This window comes from Manacus candei, unplaced genomic scaffold (genome assembly GCF_025592945.1).
Source record: "Manacus candei isolate 608988 ecotype Guabito, Panama unplaced genomic scaffold, ASM2559294v1 h1tg000018l, whole genome shotgun sequence".
Classification (NCBI taxonomy): Eukaryota; Metazoa; Chordata; class Aves; order Passeriformes; family Pipridae; genus Manacus; species Manacus candei.
In genome coordinates, this window is record NW_026138066.1 from 6,578,354 (window position 1) to 6,602,807 (window position 24,454).

At 44.6% G+C, this 24,454-nt stretch overlaps 1 protein-coding gene across 1 annotated transcript in view; it reads right to left on the reverse strand.

Annotated features, from left to right (window-relative positions):
* CACNA1I (calcium voltage-gated channel subunit alpha1 I) overlaps positions 1-24,454 on the reverse strand; it is a 174,969-nt gene that overhangs the window by 40,504 nt on the left and 110,011 nt on the right. Inside the window, exons 6-10 of the mRNA XM_051784181.1 lie at positions 17,284-17,443; positions 14,779-15,094; positions 13,996-14,088; positions 7,084-7,390; positions 5,300-5,700 (exon numbers count right to left, since the gene is read on the reverse strand). Coding sequence (XP_051640141.1) covers positions 5,300-5,700; positions 7,084-7,390; positions 13,996-14,088; positions 14,779-15,094; positions 17,284-17,443 — 1,277 coding nt within the window. The remainder of the gene's footprint in view (positions 1-5,299; positions 5,701-7,083; positions 7,391-13,995; positions 14,089-14,778; positions 15,095-17,283; positions 17,444-24,454) is intronic.

Here is a 24,454-nt window from a genome sequence, read left to right on the forward strand (position 1 = left end):
AACCTCACCTGCCATCTGTTTCTAATGGGCCATCAATCAGCCTCAGAAAAGCATCTTTCCTAGAGAAAGGAGCAGGAAAAACTGGGCAGAGAAAGAAAAAAGAGATGGACAGAGAGAAAATCAGCAAAAGAGAAATGAGAAAACAAAGTTAAAAAAAAATAAACTCACTGGCATCCACAATAAGTAGAGAAGAAAAGATATGTTTTAAATGGAGTAGGAAAGAAGTAAAGGCTGGGGAAGGAAGAGCAACACAAAACAAATGAACTCAAGAAAAAAAGAGGAGATAAAGAGAGAGGAGCCAGCTGGAGAAGCACTATCACTGTCTAAGGGCAGATCCAGCATTGCAGTAGTTTCTGGAGATACCAGTAATTTGACAGAGTGTAAAGAGTCATCAGCTGGGGGCCAGGGCTGCAGGGTGGGAGCCACCAAGGGTTGTGTCCTGTGTGGAGATGCCCTTGTTCCTGGGTCAGTGTGGCCGTGAGAGACAATGGATGAGGTGGGTGGCTGGAATACTACTGGTCCAGGGGACTCTTCTCTGGCCAGGGAAGTGCAAACTTGATGAAGAGACAAATGAACAGAGAAAAAGTGGTTCTCTCCTCTTCTTCCTACTGACATACAGTATCTCCAACACAGTGGATGTGTCACCTCACAGTTGTGAGGGCTCCCCAAGCTCCCACACACAACACTCAGGCATTCGTCATCAAAACCCTTGGCAAACCTTCCTCCTCCCAGGTTTACCTAGAAACTCTAAATTGAAGCATCCACAAGGAGAGGCCTGAACTCAAGACTATTTTAGTCCAAGAAAAACCAAAGAACACTGAAATCTCCCCACAAGCAGTCTGTTCGTATTGCCAAGACAGTATAGATTGATTTATCAATCACACTTAGAGGGTGTATTGAGCTGAGTATTGAGGTAAGGAGGGTGGCTTGAAGGGGAGAGAGACCCCAGAGGCAAAGCATGCCCAGAGCCAGTGTTTGAAACAGAATGATTCACTAACTCTGTGTACAGACCTCTTTCCCAATCCATGAAACTATCTAATTCACATCTTCAGAGCATGAAGTGTTTCATCTCTAACAATGTAGATCAAATACTGAGAGTGAAATATATGATTCGGATTTACTTCAGAATACTTGTCCAGTGATCAGAAACTAGAACTGGGGCAATAGAGGGCAGCAGCTCAGCTTTTTCCTCCTTTTCAGTTTCTTACTAACTTTGGAGTTCTTTTGTCAGATTATACTGAAAATGTAATTAGTACATTATCTGACAATAGCCAGAAAGTCCTGCACCATAGGAAAGGTTAAAAAGATGCAGATCACCAGGAAGCCCCTGCAGGAAAAGTTTCTCCTAACCAGGAGTAAATCTGCATCTGTCTAGAAACTGAATAGTAATTGATGTGATCTATGCAGACCAACCCTACCAAACTGCACCTGCACAGCACTGCCTCTGAGGACACAAGAAAGAAATATTCCATAAAGGAGTCTCTCCAGCCTATTTCTACTCACAATTTCAAAGTCACTTGACAATAATTAGAAGAGCCATAGAAATCAGCCATGAAACACACCAAGTAGGTGTTTATAGTTTAAACACCACCCCACAACCAATGCAGGATTTCATGATGGCTTGTTATACCCTAGTTTTACAAGACTGAAGTAATGTGGTTTCATCTACTACCCCAGGGAGACCGTTCTATCATTTACTAAATGTCAGTACGATGAGTTGGCTTGGACATTTGCTGAATGTTTCTGACAAGCAGCAAATAGTAAAAAGAGAAGCAATACCTGTAAAATATGAACTAGTGAATGCAATAAATGCTGGTATAAAGGGAAATCACACAAGCTAAAGGATATGAAGATACTGATCCACAGTGCGGGTCTAGTTAGGAAACAAGGGATCATCTTATGATCCACACAGACAGACGTCATAAAGTATTGATCTGATGCATGAAGGAAAACTGTAAGTAGATACTGGAGAAGATAAAACAAGTTACTCAGCAATTGTCTAAAATGGCTGCTAATGGCAAAGAGGTTTGAGTCCAACAGACCATTCAAAAAATACCCAGTTGTGAAAGGCAACCTGGGACATTCAGCTGGGACCAGCCTTTCATCTTCATGCTGAATAAGGGAGAAAAGTGGGCAGCACCAGATCTACTGTGAATATTTAAAAAAAGTAAGCCTCTTAAAAGGATCCTTCTGGACAGCCACAAGAATCTAATATTTTCTACATTGGATTTTAAAAATAGACACTTCCAAATAGAAGCAGATCTGAAGAACTGCAAAAACTATTTCAAGCAGGACAAAGCTTGAAATGATGGGTTTTGGCTTAGGCAATGTCTCAGCAATATCTGAAGGCCTAATACTGAGAATATTACATGGTATATTGCACACTGAAGATTTGTATAAAGTTATCTATTTACAAGTGATAACTTGTGATAAGATCATGGATTAAAAATGACTCATAGCAATGCAGTTTCTCCCAAAATTAGTTGATTTCCCTCACAAGAAATATATAAGGAGGTGGGAAGCTGCCTTGGCCACACAATCAGGACAGGACAAAGGAATGGATGAATAAGATAAACAAAGCCAAATTCCAAGGTTATCTGAATCCAAGTAAAGTTGTTTGAGTTGTTAAGTCTCCTCGAAGAAAAACATTGTGAGTATTAAATCCCTGGATTGTAACAAACAAATAGTTTTAATTAATGTTTTTCTATCTGTTGGTGAAGACTTGGGAATTGAAGGTGAGACTCACACATGGGCTCTGTCCCTTGGATTCCCGTGTTTCTGAGCCTGAACCTTGTGCCTCACTCCTGCAGTCCTTCTCACCCCTTGACCTAAGAGTTGTGCATGCTTTGGTGAGCTCGCCTGTGAATAGTCCATGGAAAAGTGGAGCATCAAGGAGCTGATGCACACACCATGAGCTGTTCCCAGGTCTGCTCAAACCTGTGACACCTTCACACATCCTGCCCAGCCAGAAATGACCTCAGAGAGTGGCTGGGGTTGTGATCTCCCATGCACCAGAAAATAAAAGCTCAAGAGGTCTCTATATGCCTTAGCTCTGGGCCAGAAGACATTCATATGATGAAGTAGCTGAAGCAACAGAAGCTTTTTCAGTAACAGGGTGGTGTCACCTGGCAAATCACAGATCTTGGTGGGCAGAGGGGCTTTTCCAGATTTCCTACCGTGAAAATTTGTGTTTCTGGGAGGAAAAACAACAGGAAAAAGAGAAAGGAAGGAGAGAAAAGGAGGCAATGAAGTACCAGCCTGAGATGTACTGATAGAATGGTTTGAGAAGAATTGAAAGAGAGCAAAGAAAAGGACAAATGTCTGTGTGCTTCTGAGTTAACTGTTGAGTGAAAAGGACCTGAGTATGGCCTGGATATTCTTGTGCCAGGGAAACAGAATTCAGTACATGTGTTTTAAATAAACAGGTTATACCACATTTTTCAGTTATGATCAATTTGACTGACATCTCTTCTAGTAGAAACAACATGCAGGGTCACAAGCTTTTCCTAGCTACTTAAGGATAAAAAGTGATAGCATAATTTTAAGGATGTGTCATTAAGAACCTGCTACTAGAAACCCCAAGGCTGTAGAGGCAGATCCCACTGCTGCAGGCTGTACAAACACAGCAGAGGCAGCCGAGAAAGGCTTAAATCTGCACATACAATAGCCAAAACATGAGAGTGAATTCTCTACCTCCAGCTCAAATATTCTTCTGTTAAACTGTTAATTCATGCTGTCTCTAATAAATCAGAATGAACAATGGCTCTCCCTGCTTGGTGTTCACATCTTTAAAACACCAGTGGGCAGTTTTCAAGTTGTCCCAGGCTCCAGTCCATACTCATCTCTCTGCTGTGTGATAGACACATCATTCTTCTTTATCTATTTCCATGAGTTAACCCCTCCAGCCTCTTCTTCATTCTCCTCTCTTTTGAGCTCCCGCCAGTATTTTTCTGGTACTGAAGCATCCATTGCAATTTTGCATTCTGGGATCAAATTAAGGTTTCCCACCCTTGTATCAGAAACTAGCTGGGCTTTGAAAAATGGTCTAAAGCTTGGCACGTGGGTGGGATCCAGACATCTGAGGCTTCAAATACCAGCTCACACACCGTGTTGCCTCAAACAGGGAATTTAAGAGACAGTGAATCGCAAGATATCTCCATCCTGATACAGCACAGGACAAATCTGGGTGCCTTGCTTGAACCAGGCACACTGCCTGTCTCTGCTGTATAAGACTGTGTTTGGGACTAGACTTCACCTTGGCTCCAAAGCTTCAATACAGTCAGCATCTCAGTAGCGCAGCAATCTCCTATTTTTGTGTTTGGGGCAGACACATGGAGCAAACCATGCTCACATTCAGACTAGAAGCATACATCTAAGACATGGATGTACAGCATGGACTCTTTTAATGGAAAGTGCAGCAGAGCTACCCAACAGCAATGCAGATCCAAGGTCATGGACACACTTGACGCTCTCTGAAGTTGGCTCTGCACATCACAAAGTAGACACAGTTTCTGTTTCCCAGTTATAAAATAAGGGCACACAATTCTTCTCCATTTCACAAGTCTGTCATTAGGATAAAGTGCATGACTGATTCAGAGCTGCCTGCAAACTATTGGCATGAAAGTCAAACCTGTGCCCACACCTGCTGTTTGTGTCTGACCTACCTATTACTTCTTACTCACAGGGCAGAAGAAAGGCTCAAGCTGACTGCGCCCCCAGCATAACTGAAGATGGGAGGTGGTGCCTTTCCTAGCTTTCTTGTATAGACAGAATGTGCTCAGGCACCTCTTAATTAAGTTGGGAAGGCTAGCAAGCTAATGGATTTGAATTGAGATGCTGGTGAAGTGTCTGTGACGTCCCCAGAGGGCACATTAAATTAACCAAATAGACTAAGGATTCAGTAAGCTCATGAAGAGAGACATGAGTGAGAGAAATGGGGAAGATGGAAGAGATGAGGGTGAAGGAGAGACAAGCAGATGGAAAGAGAAGATAGGGCAAAAAAAAGAAAAACAGAGGGATGAGCAAGCAGGGAGGAGGAAAAGAGAGGGGTTGAAAAGAGGTGAGAGGAAAATACATGGAGACAGTGAAAGTGATTAAGTGCAGGAATAAGGAAATAAGAGACCCTACAAGATTCTGAGGCTTTCTCCAAAGCCATGCTGGGACCATCTGTGCTGCAGTCTGGGGTCCAAATTGCTCAATTTCTGCCTCCACCGAGTTGCATCAGCTGCTTAGCGAGGCCATAACCCCCAGCAGGACTCACCAGTCCATGTTTCCCACTTTGTGCCCTGAGGTGCCTTACCTGTTCATGGTGCTCGATGCCCATGCTGATAGTGTTCACTAGGATTGCAATCATGATCCCACGATTGAAATACTTGCTGTCCACAATCACTCGGAGCTTGACCCTCACTTCTCGCCACATGTCACTGCAGAGCTTCAGCCGCCCTCCTTCTTCCACCTCCTCCTCTTTCTCCAGTGCTGAGGCACCCTGGTCCTCTCTGCTGTCCTCTCCTTCCCCTTCATTGGCTCCTCCATCCTCCTGGTCTGAATAAGTACTATCCAGGACAGAGAGCCTCCTGGATGCTTCGTGCTCCTCGCTATGGCATCGTGGGCAGTTGGTGAGATCTGAGGCTGCTGTCACAGCAACAGGCTGGACCAAGCCCGGAGGAGGGCAGCCAAGAGAGTTGTGCTGCTGGCAAAGCCCTGGAAAGAGAAATGGTTATGCTTAAAGGAGAAGGCATTGAAAAAAGACATTGAAATTGGACATGTGTTTGGATTTTGGGTATTTAAACAGGATAACTGGGCTTTTTAGCTGTAAGAATGATTAAACATCTCAAGGTCAGTAATAAAAATCATTGCTGTTGGAGGCTCTACACTGATGAGCTGTGTCTCCAAAAGGCATAGTACTGTTCAGCTTGCCAGTGATTAGGCTCAACAGGAGTTCATGTCCACCAGAGAAAGAATTGTCTAATGCAGAAATTGCAGCTTGAGGCTCAGTAGCTTGTGTTAAGTGAAAACTGAGGGGAAAAATGATCACAAGAGCAGATTTTGTCCTGAACTGCTACAAGTGGGGCCCAAGAACATCCAGGTTGAGTTCAACTCTCTAAATTAGAGAAACTACATTAGCAAATCATCTCAAAAAGCCAGAAGAGGTAGCACAAGAACACTTCCTCCTGATAGTCTGCATTCTGAATCAGAACAGAACTCCTGACTTCAGTAAGAAAACTTAATTTGTGTTCCTTGATCCTCCATTTGGACCTAGAAAGTTAAATGGACACTGGAGGAATGAAACAATTAATTCATTAACACCATGCATAAAGCCTGTAGAAACTTTTCTCTCAGCAAGTAAAGAAAATGAAAGTCTGAGTATGCAAGACCAGCTGAAGGAAAATCTGCTTTTTGCTTGCTAATGGGAGTCAGCAGCCAGTTAATACTAAGTTTGTAAAACCACTTTCACAGTGACTTTTCTGGCAAGGAATCCGATTTAAATGATATCTCATATGATATTTTGCACAACATCATGTGCTCCTGTCAAAAGAAATTATTTCTGCTGCCCTTGCATATCAAACAGACTTCTTCAGCATTGCCCCCTTAGGTTCAGAGGACACCCTACTGCAATTCTACTCTCTTTGCCTCTTTCTTGAGGTCCCACAGCAACTCAGATTGGGAGGATAGCTCTGGAGGACCTGCTGTGTCACCAAGTCCAATCCTTTGTCTGACTTTGTCATATCCCCCTAAGTCTTCTCTCTCCCAGACTGCTATCATCACCCGGTTATACCAGACGTGGAGCCCTTTACAAGCCTCAGATGGTGCCTTTAAGTTTATCTCTTTGTTGTCTCTGGATTTCAGACCTGGATAACCCACATTCCCTGCTGGTTGCCCCTGTTTTATTCCCATTTTTGGCTGGTCATCTCCACCTTGCTGGTCTGGTGTGCTGGCCATGGTACCACGCTCAATGGCCGATGTTAATTCTAATTCTGTGCTTTGTAGGCACAGGTCCTTTGGCAAGCTGGCACACGAAGATGCTCCCAGTTACTCTCACATTTACACTATTGGCATTTCCAGCTTTACCAGTGCAATCCTTACTGTAATGCCTCTGTTTTTTCCTGTTCATGCCTAGTTTGGCATCACTCGGCTCCACGTTGCCCTGGCGCCAGCTCTGGATGCTGTTGTACAGCCCAAGGGTGCGGCGCTTGGCTTTGCGCACGATGTGGCAGACGTATTGGAAGATCTCCTCGTAGCAGTCTCCCGGCTCCATGTAGCTGGCAACAGTGCTGGAGGAGAGGTACCGGGCCCTCTGCTCCTGCATCAGCTGGTGCTCCCGCTGCTTAGTCTCCGAGAACTGTGTGGCGATGACCACCAGGCACAGGTTAATCATGAAGAAAGAGCCCACCTAATAGCAAAGGAGAAGAAGGGATGGTCAATGTCAGCATGAGGAAGAACATGTGGGAGGGGGAATATAAGAGGAGAAATTAACTGGAGGCAGAGGAATGGGAACGAGTCTGCATGTGGAGAAGCGGTTTCAGAGAAAGCCAGGAGTATGTGACCTTGGTTTTGAGATCTCACTAGACACCATTTCCATGCAGAACTTAGAGCTATGAACTGAAATTCAAGAAATACAGGTCCAAACTCTGGCTCTTTTGGTAGGCTTTGGGACCTTTAGCAAGTCACTTTGAAGTTATATACAAAGGGTTTAATGAAAACTGGACTTTTTCTTTCCCTCTCCTTTGCACTAAACAGAAGGTGGGAAGTAGAGAACCAGCTTAGTAGTTTTTTGCTTTCTCCTCTGTTTATTCATTTACTACTGGAAAAATCATGCACTGCCATTTATGATCTTCAGCTCTTGGAGGACATGTCAGTATTCTCAGATCATTTTACGGATGCATCAGTATACCTGGAGCATATTATTAATTTCTACATTTACACCTTAATTCACCATACAGGGAGATGGCACTTTTCTGAAATGAATGAGCTCATGAAATCCAAGAGGAATTTACAGAAACTAATGACTCTGAGAACACTGAATGCTCTGAAAAAACCATGCTTCCTAGCTCATTTCCTATTCTTCTGACACAAGACCTATTATACTAGCTCTTATTTCACTTGTCCATCAGCCTAGGTAGGCTTTCCATTTCAAACACAAAAAACCTACACAACTAACTCTCCCAATTTCTTAGGAACAAACCAAATAAAATGCCCAAGTTCTCCTTGTTCCATACAGAAGCCAAAACATCTACCAAGCTTATTTTACAACTTTGCATGCTCCCTTTAAGCCTCAGTTTTTCTACCTGTAAAATGGAGCAAAGATTTTTTGATGCTGAGAAATCTGGGGGTAAAATTATCTCACTTTGTGTTACATATTATAAAATTAGAAATGAAACTCCACTAGCAGATCTATCCATAGGTAGAGAGATTTAGGATAAAACCTGGACTTCAATATGATGAGAATTTCATACATAAAAGGGCTAGTAACACATTCAAAATCATTTTCAAGAGCTATAATGCCTTGATTGGTGCCTACTCCCCACAGAGTTGTAAGTGTCGATAGGGCATTGATAAAATGCAGAGTCTGAACTCTGAACAAAGACCACACATCTGCCCTGCTCTGAAACAGACTCTGCAGGACAGCCTCTGGGAGGAGACAAGGCACGAGGTCAAGATTTCTTCTTCCCCTGGACCAGTGAGCATCCCTGCTAAGGAACATCCTCGCATCATGTTTCTCCTGTATGAACCCACACAGGACCCAGTCTCACCTCACTATCTCTCCTTTACAAGCAAACAGCCCAGACAGAGAGCTGGATTCAGTCCTGCCCTTATCTTCACACGTGTCCTCCCCCCTATAACCTTTCCAGCAAATGGAAGAGAGCAAGCAAAGGTGGTGGTAACCTGATACCAGCCCTCGTGCATGGAAAAGGTGTTTTTTTCAGCAAGTACTCCAGCTTGTTTTACCTATCCAAGCAGCCTTCCCCTCAGTTCATAGCCCTTGCCACCCCCTCACCAGCTTGCTCCCCTGGAAGTCCCTTTCTCTTGCACACAGGTGCCCAGTAGCTCTGTCCAGAGGCTCAATACAGTGGCTGTGGGTATTTCAAAGGAAAGGAGTCCCTGGTAGCACCTCAGTAACCCTTCGAAACATGAAGCTCTTTCTGACCAGATTCAACATAAGGACAATAAACTATCTCCAAATAAAGGGCTTTTTCCCCCCCTCCTCCTCTCAGCACCCTTCAAAGCTGTTCTAATTTGGTTTCCCTTCATCACTGAACTCTCCTCTTCTCTCTCCTTTCCCCCACATTTCAGCCTATTTTCCCTTCAGTTTCTAAATGTGGCCTTGAAAATTAAAAAAAATGCCTCGTTCAGATTCTTTCACTTTCACCCAAGATTGTCCCTAGTCCCTGATGTCTTGCATGTTCTAACTGATGAGAGTATGACTGTAAGTCCAAATTCTCTGATGGACTCTCCTCAGCAACACATGACACTCACACAGGCTTTCCCTTTCAGTTATCTCCCTCTGCTTACACTGAGTGAGGCAGTACTGGGAGCTGGACACCACCTGCATGAGCATTGCTGAAACACTACTTGTGACACTTTCCTGTACTTTGTAACCTCCTACAACTCCACAAACAACAAGCAATTAAGACTTGGAACACCTTCATTCTAGGCTAGAAGCAGAAGAGCTGAGGAAATATGAGGCAAGAAGATGTCCTCATGAGGATCTCACTGACAGCCTGGGGTTGAATCTTGAGTGGGGTTCAGGTTCACATCAACGAGTCCTGTCCTCACAGGCACCATTTGCTCTGATCTACCACCAGATGACCAAAAAGGGGAGGAGTGAGAGGACTGGATATGGTAACTAATCCTCAATCCTTATCCTTTTATCTAGGAACATAAAACGCAAAACAAAAAAGCTTGGTTAATCCTTAAAACCACAGGCAAGACTATAAGCTCTCAGTCTCTGTTGAGTTTGACAATGCCTCCCAGCTAGGAGAAGGACAGGAAGAGTCCCAAAAGGCTCCTAATTGAGTGATCCATCTCAGTTAGCTGAGCAGGGAGACACGAAGTGTCTGACATGGAGTCAGACAAAGCATCTGACAGAAGCAGATGGAGACCCCTAATTCAGAGCCCCAACACAGGAGTCCCATTCAGTCCTGAGACTGAGCTCTGCTTTGGTTAAGCAGATCTTGACCACATTCAGCCCAAGGTTCAATCCCTATGTAATAGATTAGTAGTAGTAACGTAATTTACTCATCAAATTAGTAGTAGTAAAGTAATTTACTCATTCAGTGGTATTGCATGTTATATTTCTATATATATATTACTGTAATCAATGTTCTGTTAAGGCTGAAAGACTGTAAGTTGCAAAATGGGTAGTTAACCTGTCAGTACTATAAGCTGATAGTCCTGCAGTTGCAGTTCTTAAGATGACAAAACAAGTTATTATGCCTTACTGAATAAGTCTTTTGTATATTGTCTAAATGGGTATGCCTAAAGCAATGAAGGGAAGGACAAGGATCAAAGGGTCAAGTACGAAGACGATAAAAAGGATCCAAGATGGACATCTGGAGAGATTCACACAGTAGGCTTCAAGGATGAAAAATTACCTAAAACTATGGAAAGGGAAGTACCTGGCAACTGAAAGCGAGTTTGCAAAAGAACCAACCAGAACCAGACTTGCGAACTCAGATCCAATAGAAGGATAACAAGTGACTATGGGAAGGGAATTGACAATGGTATAAAGAATACTGGTTTTGCCCACTGCTTTGCTGGCTGTGTGTGGAGCAGGGGTCTCCCTGGCAGCCCAGCGCGCTGTTTTGCTTATTTGCATTTTATATAAATCTTTAATAAATTTTTGCTGCTATATTTCAGCATAAGTTTCATTTGCTTATAACACCTATCTCTGTAATATCTAATAAAATCTGACTAGTGCTGCAGATGCTGACTTACTAGTCAATTATTTTTATTGTTTATGCCTGGATATCCAGCTTGTCTTCTGAAGCTCACCTGTGTAAGCACAGAGCACTTCAAGGAGGCCTCTGAGTGCTACACTGCAGATGCTAGTCTGAGAGTTCAGAAGAGCTTGCTCTAGTCCAAGAACCATAGCAGTAGCCAAGTAGTTGGAGAGGTGACAAAGAGACAGCTGGACCTCAAGCAGGAAGACCAAAATGAAACACTGGCTCAAGAGCAGAAAGCAGTCCTTCATGTCACCTCCTTGATCTCTGGTCAAGTGGGGAGCTATTTAAAATCTGCTGAATGTATAAAATTCTTTTACCACGTTATTCTACAAGACCACTGAGTGCCAGGGTCAGCCAGCACCATTCCCCTCAGAGAAGCACCTCTGTGCAGGATTTCTAACTGTGCTGTGAATGTATCCAGGTGGTGGAGCCTTCTTCCTGCCATATGAGCAGTAGCAGGTAATGCCCTTATGTAGGTGTTTGAAAATATCATTATGAGGGAAGAAGTCGTGGATGAAAGCACAGCTCTAAAGAGAAGCTGCAGAGATCCAGGCCCAGAAAAACAAGTCTGAGCCAAGGCTAGAATGTATATGGAAAAGCAAAGAGTCAGGGCTTAAAGTATGACTGTCAGAGCACTCCTGCTCAGAAACCCGAGCTTTTCAACCATGGAGAAGGAGGGAAGGATAAAGGCTGGAAGGACTGTCCTTCATGAGACTTAAAGAGGGGGTGTCATTTCTATAAGAAGACTCAGACAGAAAATGCAACCAAGTGATAGCAAGTTTGCACTGTTGTGTAGCTATGTGCTACAAAAGATGCATCACACATGCCAAGAAGGTAACAGAAAGGCTAAATACTTTCTTGGTGTAACTCCATCAAGGGTAAAGGAAATATCCCACCTAGCATATGGCTTCTCTGTTCTGAGCAGTCCCCAAAGTAACTTGAGATTCATATTCTCCTGTGTTTGATGGAAATAAACCTATATGGCTTCTGCAAATGAGGAGGGAGTGTCTAGAAATGTCAATGACACTCTGCAGTAAAATCTCAGGTGGAGTGTTTAATTGAGGGTTTTCAGTGCCTGGAAATTCAGAGAAAAAGTTTGAATCACTGTGAAACCACATGAGGTGAGCCAGTGCTAGAAAGATGCTTAGAAACCAAAAATATACTGACAGAATTTATGTGGTTTGAAATGGGAGGTGACGGGCAGTTTTTGGAACTGGCCTCCAACAGACTGGGCATGCCCACTCCAGCAGTTAAATGCTCACCCTGCACAGTCCTTCCTGGCTCTGAGAGAAACTGTGGCTCTGGGATAAGGAATAAATTCTGTCTTGAACTACATATTCTACAAATCTGGGTATCCTCACCATGCTGCTCAAGGTGAAAATGCAAGTGGGTACTAAGCATCTATTGCATTGTGGGATATATGAACAAACTTCATGGGAAATAATTATTTTCTGAACTCACAAAAAGCAGTGGTTGTTCAGTTTGCCTTTGAGAACAGAGCACATGGGAACTCCACCCCTCGCTACCTCATCCTGTGCAATCACATCTCAGCACTATCTCTTTGGGACTCTCCAGGCTCAAAGTAAAAGCAACATCCCTTAAGATGTATTTCATCTCTGCTGTCAGGGCTCAGAGACACAGGGACAGAGTCCACATAGAGTAGGTCATCCTTCTGTTTTTCTCTCCTTGTCTTTCCCTTGTGATGGTAGAAGGTGATAAGGCAGGGTGAAATCAAGGATATAATATGTTTTTCTTAAGGTCTCTGAACTGAATGGGATTGGTTTTTGTGCCACCTTCCATATGCACATGCTGCAGAATTTCTCACAGAAACTGGATTAAAGTTTGCTTTCTCTTAAGTCACAACATGTCAACTTGAATTTAAACCAGATGCTAGGTGAGTCTGTTAATGTTACTGGGTGACTGTTTCTAGAGATCCTATTTCTAGGAGAGCACAGCCCTCCAGGACAAGTATTAGGTGAAGATCAGAGTCTTAGCTAGATCCATTTGTCATCCCATCCAAATGCATATAGGCCTTGGAGATAAACACTGAGGTCCTTACTGACCTCGGTCAGTGACCCAGAACTACATTGCATCTATCCTGTACAGATTTTATACTTCCTGTACAGATTTTATACTTCCTGTACAGATTTTATACTTCCTGTACAGATTTTATACTTCCCATAATTCATCCTACGTCTTTCCCTTCTGTTCTTCACTTTGGTCCCCCTACGAGAAAAGTGCAAGAATCTTCATAAAAACAAAACCCTTCCTTGTCAGAAACAGTATATTCCCTTGAAGAAAATGCAATTATGTGAGGAGGCTTGAGGAATGGAGAGGCAACAGCACCATGTTTCTCACCTTTCTTCCCAGGTACAGACAGCAAACATCCTAACAGAAAACCAACCTTCAGACTTTATTTGTGTAAATCCACAGGGCTTATAAACTGCTTATTAAGTTCTCATCATGGACACACTTCTCTCTTTCCATCCCCACCATCCACAAGGGATCTCACACAGCCAGTTTATTTTGGACTGCTGACACTTTTGGAGCAGCAGCTCCTTTTCTTTCATGGTGAGGAAGTAATTCAGTGTGACAGACCCTGAATCTAACAAAATGTGAATCTGAGACTCTGAACCTGAGAAATCCAGGTGCTGCCAAAAACTGCTGGCTCAACATGGTTCAAAAATTACTCAAGAGCTTAAAATGTATAAAGAGACCAAGTAGAAGGGCAGATGAAGAAATTGTTTTCTGTTCTTTTGAGCCAATTGGTTTGGGGAACTTACTTTGCAAGAAGATCTGCTAATGAGAACATTATCCTACACTGGGTACATAGAACTGCAGAAATCAATCCTAAGGATATTTTTGGAGTAAAAGATAATAACTTGTCTGACAATTATGTTTGTGATTCTGCCACAGACTCTTGGTGAAAATCAACTAGCTGGATTTCTGAGATTCCCAGAAGTTTGCTTCCCCAGTATGTATGTTGATCTCAGACCTGTTATTTGTAGGCTCTTAGCCTGCATTGCTGACATTCATCAAGTCTTATACTTACGATTATCAACAAGATAAAGTAGATAAAATTGTAGAAGGAATGTGCATCCATCACATAGTACATGATCTCCACCCACCCTTCCAGTGTGATCACCTGCAAAGATAAACAACAACAAGAGAAACAGGAGGGAAGTGGGCTTCCAGAGCTCATTCCTCATTGTATACAGACAGATACTGGTAGAGCTGTTGCAACCCAAGAAAGGTGAGAAACAACAATTCATTTCAACAAAGCCAAATTTCCATTTCAGGAAATCAGCATGGTACTGCTTGGTGACACTGGCATACTGTCAAAGCCTGTGAGATCATTCTAGTCCACAGCAGGAATATTTCATTAAAATAGTTCATTTCCCTGGATCGCAGCGGGGGAGAACCTGCAGCAGGTTTCTGTGCCCCTTGGACTGGACACTGCGTACAGCCGGAGGAAAAGTAAAAAGGCATGGATTTTTAGCTCCCATCTGCAACGCACGCTGGGAATTTAAAAAAAAGGAAAAAAAAAAGGACTCCTTTACTATAGCAGTTTGCATTGAAGGGGAAACTTGTACAAGTCAGCCTGAAGAGCGCAGATTATTTTAGCAAGGGTCTGTAATTGCTCTATGTCCCTCCCCATCTTCAGGAGCACCGTTCATGGTGTGCAGGCTGTCTCCCTTGCTAGGATAGTTACTAGACCCTTTAGTCTCTGCATCTGTGTCACAGGCTGCAGAAACCACCACTGGAGCCCAGAACTATTGAGTCTGAAAAAAAGAAAAATAGCTTGAGGCTTGTTAGAAGGCTAACTCGGACTTACCTGAAATATCACAATCCAGGCATACCCAATGTTGTCAAAGTTGATGGCACCCTTGTGCGGGTTGGCGTTGCCGGTACGGCACACGTTGTAGTACTGGTTCCAGTTGACACACATGCCACTGATATTGAACTCTTGCCGCACTGAATTGTAGTAATAATAATCATCCTTGTCCAAACAACACTCATGGCCTCGCTCCTTCAGTGGGGGTATTTCATGACAGCCCATAATTCCATTGTCTCCTGACAGTGAGCAGATAAAGGGCATCTCGTCATCCTCCTCAGGTTGGTAATAGGGGGGCAAGACAACGTCACCTTGTCTGCAAGAGTAAAAAAACCCATGGTCATAAATTTTCTGTGACAGACAGTTTCCCATCAGTGACACTGGTGAAGCTGGGAGCTCCCATTCTGACACAGAGACTGCACTGGGTAAGGGATTTTCAGGTTTATGGGAAAGGAAGACAAGGCTCCTGAAAAACAGGAAATTTCCAGGGTGAGTCCCCAGTTTTCAGAGTTTTGTCTTCCATCAGATCATCTGAAGCCAAATTATACAATCTGCTTGCATGGAGATGAAGAAAAGCTGGAATGCAGAAATTTGCAGTCTGATCACTCTCTCCATTAGCATCAAGCTAAATCAGAGGCAATGATATTAAGGTAGTTCATCAGGCTTTACGGTGATGTGCTCATATATGTAACTGTTGATAGACACGTTCTGTAACATTTGGCAGTGAGCCCTCTGTACTTCTAAAAAAAGAAAAAAATCCAGTTCGTGCATAATTAAGGCTGCACAGATAAGCCCTAAAATCTGGAAATGCAAAGTTAAAATTGACTTAACCTTAACTTTGACTCTTCCTTGGCAGTTGGCATTATGGGTGCAACGTTTCATGACAAGTTCACGTGCCTTTTTCCAAATAATGCAAGCACCTTCCAAATGCACAAACAGTTAAAATAATCTATGCTTGCCTAGCTGCAGATGAGCTAATGATCAGGAAAGTGAAAGGTGGAGATTAAACTTTTTTTGATTAAACTTTATCTGGTGTAGTCCTTGCACTGTTACAATATATAACTTTCACACTTCGTGAACGCAGACTTTTGCACTAAATGTCACTGGAAGAGGACAGCTGTTGATGAAAAAGACAGAAAGTCTTTGATTCTAAACTAATCAGGACTAAACCACAAAGATCTGTCGTAACTCATCCTCATAATTGGTGAACTAGGTACCTTCAGAATTGATTTCTCTAGTAATGGTCAGCCAAAGATTTTCTAATATCTGTCACTTTGAAGGCTGTGGCACCAATTCACTTCTCAGTTACATTAACTCTGCACAGATTTAATTACACTCATTAAAGTAGTACTACTCCTGATTAACATAAAGGACAATCATCCTACACATTAGTTTCCCCCAAGGAATAAATAATCACAGGAAATGCCTGCTTTAAGCAGCTCCTACTCTCCAACTCCACTCTGTTCCACAGATTGTATTTTCATACTTTTTTTTTCCCCAAGCTTCAGAACTGTTTAATCAGTCTAAACTGATCTACAGTTCTAGCTTTTTTTTAAAGCAGTCTAAACTGATAGCACATCTGGGATTAGCATAGGATTTTAAGAAAACATTTTAAAGCCTGAGATCTGCTAAAGTCAGAAAGTCAACAGGAGGAGCTGTACCCTGAAACTGGGTAATTGGAGAATTCATGGCAGGCAGGAGCTTTACTACCCCACTGCCTGTGGAGAGGAGTAAAGCTGTGTTCTTCAGACTTACCCCTAAAACCCCAGATACCTGTAGTTGATCCCCGTGTGACTTCAGGCTCTGCCCAAACTGTGCCCACATTTCCCCATGAGTTTTTTGTCCCATTCAAACAGCCATTCTTTGCATTCAGATGTTCTCACTTCTGCTAACCCAGCTGTGGGATTTCTCTTCCCCCAGCCCTCCATACCCTCCACATGGCACCACTCGCATGTACTTCTACTCCTGAAGCTTTCCAATAATTTCCCAGTGTCCCTCTAAAGTCTCCAAAGGTAATGTACTACTGTTCAAACAGTGACCTCAGCTCTATCTTGGAGGTGCCAAAGATGATCCTGGAAGCATCAGGCAGTGCTATGGCTTTCTGTAAGATTCCTCTGTGTGTTGTTTTCTGAAGAGGGAGCAAGTTCAGAAGAAAGACAGCACGGCTGGTGTTTCAGAGTTTCAATTCTTTCTGGGTGTAGGAGCAGCATCTTGTATTACTGGACATGGCTGGAGGAGGCAGCCATGCTAACCTGTGCCTTGATCCAACCCAAATGAGACCAGCCTTGTTCTTCTGTGAACCGTGAAGACAGATGAAAACCAGCTGTCTTTGCCTGCCCTCCCTTACCACTGCAAGACATGACCAACACTCTGCACACTATCACCCTACAGCTTTTTGGAGTAAGTGATACACAGAGAGCCAGGCAGTAGAAGACAAGAGTGGGAAAGGGGAAAGAGAAACATTCCTGGAAGAAAGGAAGGAGACACTGTCTCCCAGTCACTCACATTGTGAAGTTCTCCTCCATGAAGCAGCGGTTGCGGAGCAGCCCAGCCCACAGCTGCACCCCGATGATGCCGAAGATGAAGAAGACAAAGAAGCAGAGAAGAAGGACGTTCCCCAGCATGGGCAAGGTGTCCAGGAGCAAGTTCACAAGGATGCGCATGCCTGAAAAGGAAAAAGAGAGCCAGAAGGAGCAAGTGTGGGACAGAGAAAGAGAAAGGGAGAGAGGAAGGGAAGGAAAAGAAAAGGAAAGAAGTTTACAAGACATGCAGAAAAAAAAAAAAGCCACATGAAGATAAAAGCAGAGTGTCAGAAATTAGCTACTGTCCAAACCAGGCTAGATTTATGGTTATTGCCCTTTCTTGTCCTAACCTTTACTGAGAGGCAGCCTCCATCTGCAGCAGAGAGAAGAAAGGGGAATGAGACTTTTGGTGCCATCAGCTATCTGACTGATACCCCCTGCTTCTCCTTTCCCTGCAGAAAAACAACAGAGTGATGACTGTCCCAAAGACACAGCTCAATGGCCCCATCCTCAGTCTAGGACTGAAAGCCATCCCAGTTCAACAACTGCATGCTGCAACCTGTGAGAATTGTACTGACAGACTAAGGCCAGCCTGTCAGTGGGAGGAACCTCTCTGTCACATATAAACCAGCATATATTGGTTTTCTTCGTGGCAGTATTATCAAGAGACAGTTCCCTGGCTAGTCCTCCTGCCCCAACAAGACTGGAACACAAAAGTAGCAGGCACAGCCCGAAATGCTGCCAGCACAGAACCTCTGCCCAAAGCAAATGTTTCCAAAAAGCCATTTTTAAAAAAATTTCTAATTACCTAATGAATTATTTCTGTGGTTTTATTTTGCCCCTGGCTTTTCAGCTCACACAGCTGCAAGTAGGGGTAGAGATAGGCTCATTTCTCCGTGGAGCTAATGACTTTTCCTCTGCTCTCTGGGGATGGTGAAAGTCTGGAAATTCTTCTGAGCATCCCATATTGCCTTTACCCCTGCACACACCTCATGAGGTTGTCTCGCCTCCATGGAGGTCCCTCCCCCAAGTGCCCAGGGACTTCCTTCACTGAAGATGTTCCATATAGGCCAGAAAATAATTAGCTAATTAGGTATTTATAACCAGTTCATTACTTCAGATGGCAGAAGAAGGGGAAAGAGGAGGGAAAGATAAGATTAGGATTCTCTGACAGCCCTTTGAGGCACAGGATAATCCCCCTTGTGTGCCCAGCATCGAGTAATTAGCCACATGATGCTACACATTATGTTCCATGTCTATTCCCCGGACTGCTCATGCCACAGAGAAGGGAGGGAAGCGGTGCCTTCAGTGGGGTGTGCAGGCGTGGGATGCACACACACTGAAAGGAGAGGGAGATGTGGGACAGATGTGGGATATCAGACTGGTTTATATTAGCAGGGAAAGTTTTGGGGACAAATAGGGGTGGAATAGACAGGAGTTGTAGGCAGTGTGTAGGAAGAAGATGCTTAATGATGGCTACACGAGATCATGAAGGACAAGGAACAATGGCATTAGTTCTAAGGTCAGGGAGTGGAGCAGTAGTTAAGCTCTGCTGCATGAGTGCCCAGGTGCATCACTGGTCACCACGTAAGGCAGCTTCCAGACAAGTACATCAGTAACTCAGTAGTGCAGGGGCACAGCTCCAGTCACTCGCTGGGGATCATGGACCTGCCATGAGTCACTGACAGTTGTCTGATCTCTCACCACACAACGTCCAACAGCAGAGCCACAGCACTCTGCTGCCAGTCGCTGTGACCTGTCAGGCCCTGGAGAAAGACTCTGGATAGCACTTTGACTTCAGGACCATGTACCCTCACTGCAGTACAGCATGTTCCCAGCATTAACGTTGCTTCACAGCATGAACTCTGTAGTTCTCATAAACTGTCCTGGTCAGTACATTAGGGAGAGCCAAGTGACATGGGAAGCTGTGCCAGTAGCACTGCAAGGGGGGTGATGTTTTTCAGAACAATCGATGCTAGCTCCATTTCAGAGCTGGGTAATGACAAGAAGAAGACTGTCCTTATGCTGAAGCACAGAACAGATAAAACAGACATTGTCATCAGAATTTTACAGACAACACACTTGCTGGGTCATAATTTGCAAATATTGATTTTGTCCATGTTCCAAGAGAAGACAAATGACTCATGAAACTTGTCTGCCTTTCTCTTGGAAGCATCCCTGCCTACCCATACGTTGTCCATCCTGACTCTCAGAAGGATTACTGATGGTACAAGGTTATGCTAACCACAGCACCAAGATCATAGCTAATGCCCTCATGATAGGCCCTCTGGGTACCTGGGGCCATGACCCAAGAACTGGCCGGTGGACCCATCACTTGGCATCTTTTCTACATCACAAAAACTTTCAGCATTGATAAGTTCCACTTCTAAGTCTAAATGAAACTAAATGTCTATTTTTTTAAAATCTCGTTGTTAAAACAGATTCATCTTTGTCTTCCCATTTATGCTGACTGTGGATATGAGACTGGCTCTTCCACAAGCAGGAATGCGGAAGCTACACCCATCCAAACATCAATTGCAATTCTCCTATGGGCCAAGTATCTCTAAAACAAATCCATCACTTCACTTTATGCAAAGCCTCTTTTGCTTCCTGACCTAAACTACAAAGCAACTGCTCTGAGAACCTGTTTCTCACCAGATGCATCAGTTTGGTCCATCAAATGGACCTCCTTGGCTGAGTTCACCCAGTTAGTGGCAGTACTTCAGCTTTTACTTCCACATAGATGAAAGGCACAGTGTAAATACAAGCTCAGTATCTTTCTTTCCTTCCTTGTTAGCCTCCCCTGCCACCTGCAATACTCAGGCCAGAGACCCTGAGCCCAGTCCTCTGCTATGGCATTTTGGTGCTGTGCCTGTATGTCACCATGGGAACTCTGAGTGGAAGGTTTCTCAGCCTCCCTATTCACTCCTGAGCCAGCAACCCAGTCAGTCTGTGGCTAGTTCTTTGCAGTCCTCCATCCCCCAGGAAGAAACGGGCTGGTCTAGCAGCCAAGCTAGGACATCTGCTGCAGGTTTCCAAGGAAAGGCCCTCACTGCCAGGTGTCTGAACACCTTCATGGGCAGGAGGGAACGCACCCCACTCAGGCAGGACTCACAGTGTTTCAGGGTCTACGCAGCCTGACTGGAAGCAAACAGTTGCAAACAGTCCCTGGTTCCTCAAACACTACAAGGGAAAAGAGGGAGAAAGGCTGAAAAAGCTAAGGATAATAGGGAAGGATATACTGTAGAGCCTGGAGGCCAAAATAATGAGGTCTTTAAAGCAAGTGCTGGGCAACAGAAATGGTCAGAAGGCATATTTGTCAGTGGAGCTGCGGGAGCATTCTGTTTTGGGGAACTGGGATGCCTCCCTTTTTCCAAAGGGCCTTCGCTGGACAAGCTGTCACCCACAGCAACACCAGTGCATCTTGCATGACAAATTCTGTAAGGTGTTGGAAAACCAGTTCTTCAGCAAAATCCTTCTGCTGCCTCTGTCACTTTACTTTTCTCTTGCTGTGCCTACAACTCCTCTCTGCCTCTGTGCTGCTCCTCAGCTTATGTGCACACATTTCCTGGCCTCCCTCCCCAGTGCTACCTTTACCCACATCCCCATTTATCCTTCACCACTGGCAGAGCAGAAGCCATGCTGGCTCACAGCAAGGAGGGGATATGAAAGGGACAGTGACCTTTTCCTAAGCATCCTTTTAAAAAAAGAAGACACTGCTCAAGAAGAGAAAGGAAGAAGGGCTGGGCAGTCTGGAGGAAAAGCAGGGAGGGAGAGCACCGATGAAGTAACATTCAGCAACCAAACAGCCTTCCAGGGCATCAAATATGAAAAGGTTCTGCTCTTCAAGGGAAAGAAAAGCAAGAAACATGAAATATTCATGAGTGCCAGGTGTGGGCTCTGAAAGGTCTTTTCTCCACTCACTCTCACAAGGAGACCAAGGGAAAGAAAGAAACAAAATGGCCTCAGCTGTGGGCATCCAAGGAAGGATCTCCACGAAACAATACCCACATAATGCTTCCTGCTGCTTACCCATGCCCTCGGGCAAGGGGTAGAGAAGGGTGCTCGACTATACCTTGCTGGTAGGGCTAATCTTGATAGGACATCCTGCAGGAGCAAAGCCACCACTCAAACACAGCAGTAGATGGGGCAAAGTATGTTATAGGGATAAAAAATGGTGGGAGGGTGAAAGGAGTGCCAGGAAGTGAGCTAGCAGCAGGAAGCACAGGGCTGAGCTGTCTTTGAGCTCCCTCCTGGGTCTGTAAAAAAAGGAAATCGTCTGTCTCACCCCGGTAGCATCCAGAGGCCCTTCCTGACAAACTCTTCAGTGACCCTCGCTCCCTCCAGACACTTGCCATCAACCCTGGTTAGCCCGGCCGTCACAGCCAAGCAGACTCGTCTGGCACGTGGCAGCCCCGGCACAGCGGCCCGGCGGGGTCGAGCAGCCGGGGCAGGGCTGGCGAGGAGGCTCCGGGCAGCCAGAGCCGGCTGCGCAGTGCAGGTGTGCCCGGAGGCACGCCCCGCCGGCCCCTGCCCCTGCTCAGCATCGCTCTGTCACTTCGCCTTCTTTCCACCTGCCTCTTTCCCAGAGTGAGGGCCGACAGCTGAGCTGATTCACTCCCTAGTGCTAATCACACTGTGATCTGAACGGGGGCCTGGCTCAGGAGGGGGTGAGAAATCCTGTTGTTTCTGGTTTCTTATATCTCACTCACCTCTGAGGCTTTCAAATCCTACCCAGCTATAGAGTGAGGGAGAAAGCTAGTGCATGTGAAGTCAAAAGGAGATAGCTGTTTGAAGCATCATTCCCCTGCTCTGAGTAAACCAGATGGAAGAGAACATAATTCTCAGCACCCATCTCATCTGCATCGTGAACCAAGCCACCCATTGTCATTTTAACTGGAGCAAAAGCAAATCTACTTCCCATCAGCACTTGTGACCGTAGCTGGCAGGATATTTTGCAGAATGCAGAGAGTGAAGTGTCATTATGTTCCTCGGCCAGGCTGCTTGTCCAAGCGTGCCTTCTTTCCTTCCTCCCCTGCCCCAGGACACATGGCAGTCCATCCCGCTAGCATGTGGTTGGCAGGATTTTCCTGTGCGTGCTCCGTTATGGAAATTTTCAGAACTGAGGAACCATTCCAGCAGATAGGTTATGCAGAAAGTACACTGAAAGAAATGCACCTTTTTTTTTTTTTTTTGCAGCCAATGCCTGTAGTGAAAATAATTTCATTTTTTGTGCACAGTGCAAGCTGGTGCTCCAGCTTGTGGCCCTTCTCACTAATCTCTTGCTGATCTGAGGTTTAGCTATCATTTCACACATTACATTCCTGAACATCAGCTAAACTGTGGAGCCAAACTGCTGCAAAGAGACACCAGTCAGCTGTTTGTCCAATAGTAGACACACTGCCAAGCTCACTGATACTATAACTCACAGCTTTCCCCGCCACACAGACCTTTTCCCTTTGCTGCATTCCTCCTAACTGAGGCCTCTCCTGCAAACAACAAGTGTAAGGTGTAAGTGAAGTGAGCTCAGCTGGAACAGCTGGTGCGCAGCTCCAGGTGCCTTGTCCTCAAGCTGCAAATCCAGCCTCATTCACGTTGCAGACCATCACCAATGCAAGAGAGAGCATGTCCAGATGGATAGCCAGACCCAAATTAAATGAACTCTACGGAAAGGCAGGTCCAGTTGATGATATGAGACAGTGAGAGACCTTAAGCCAGCTCTGCTGCTATGGAAAAACTGCCCCAGACACACTGGCCTCACTCAGATGAGCAAAGTCTTCCCATTGATCTCTTCATCAAGTTCCTGGTGTTTGCTGTCTCCCTTGCCATGTACCCTTGTAGGATACATTTAGAGCTGGGGGTTTTGCACTTGCAGATTTTCAGCATGATCCATAGTTCAGGAGCACTGGTTAAGTTCCTCAGAAATTCCTCACTTTTGCCTTACAGTCAAGCAAAGCCTTCTAGCAGCTCTGACTGGCTTAGACACATCCTGTACAACCTGTTCATGACATAACCTCAAATTATTTTAATCTTTGTCACTCCTCAGTGTGACCACAGAAAATATCAAAACATGACATTTGCAGTACTTATAAAGCTTCAGCCAGTACAAAGAACTGTTGTTCATTTTCACAGTAACATAGGCACATCAAGCCTCATCTTGGTACAGTGACTTCCCTTAGAATACTGAATCAAGTTCAAGAATTAAGTTTCCTCAGCCCTTACCTTTAAAGTATTCCTCAAGTTAAGCCTGAGGCAAAAAACTCCAGAAAAAAACTGTTGGCCAGAGCTTCCCCCTGCTGGGACAACAGAGCTTTCCAGAGTATGTTTAGAGTATACTCATAAAAGAGAAAGAACTCTCTTAAGCTTTCTCCAAGGCTGTAGAAACAAATCCATTGTGATCCAAGGACTAACACAGACCTCACCTCTTTTCAGTTGGAGAGCAAGACATGGATCGGGTCAGGTCAACATAAGGATCAAAAAGCAAAGTAAGAGGGGAGAAAAAATACACCACTTAGAACATCTCCCAACAGACATTCAGCTAAAACAATTGCCAAAAAGAGAGTGCAAACGAAACCAGAGATAAGCAGTTTTCCTTGGGGCAGGGGGAAGATGAGCAAATAAACACATGGGTGCTGCATAGCCACAGTGCTCAGCAGACTGCCAAAGGGGGCTCAGGTGGAGCTTCCAGGTGTTTTGAAGAAGCAAGCTCAGAAGTGAAGCCTCCTAATTGCAGACCTGACCCCAGGGTTACAGTGGCCTCAAGAAAGAGGGTGAAATCCAGCGAATGTCTTGACACCTAAATGCTGACATCTCTGGAAAAAGGATGGCCCCAGTCCAGGCTTTTCTGTCATCCACAAAGGAGACATCCAAGCTCTGCAGCAAGCTACACCTTGTTATGGGTGCTATGAGCCCAGTTGAGGTTTCATGGATAACGACAGAAAGCTCCTCCACCAAGAGCATTCACATTCAGTATGTGCCACCATAGCATGGTTGGTAGCCACATAATCGGTGACATGAGCAGAAACAAATGCAGGCAAAGGTCTCAGTCAGCAGCCCTTTCTTCACTCTCTCTCCATTATCACCTTGCAAGCTTTGGACTGTTAAGCAACCTTGTCTTGGAGAGTGATGACAGGTGTCAGATTAATTCTTAGAGA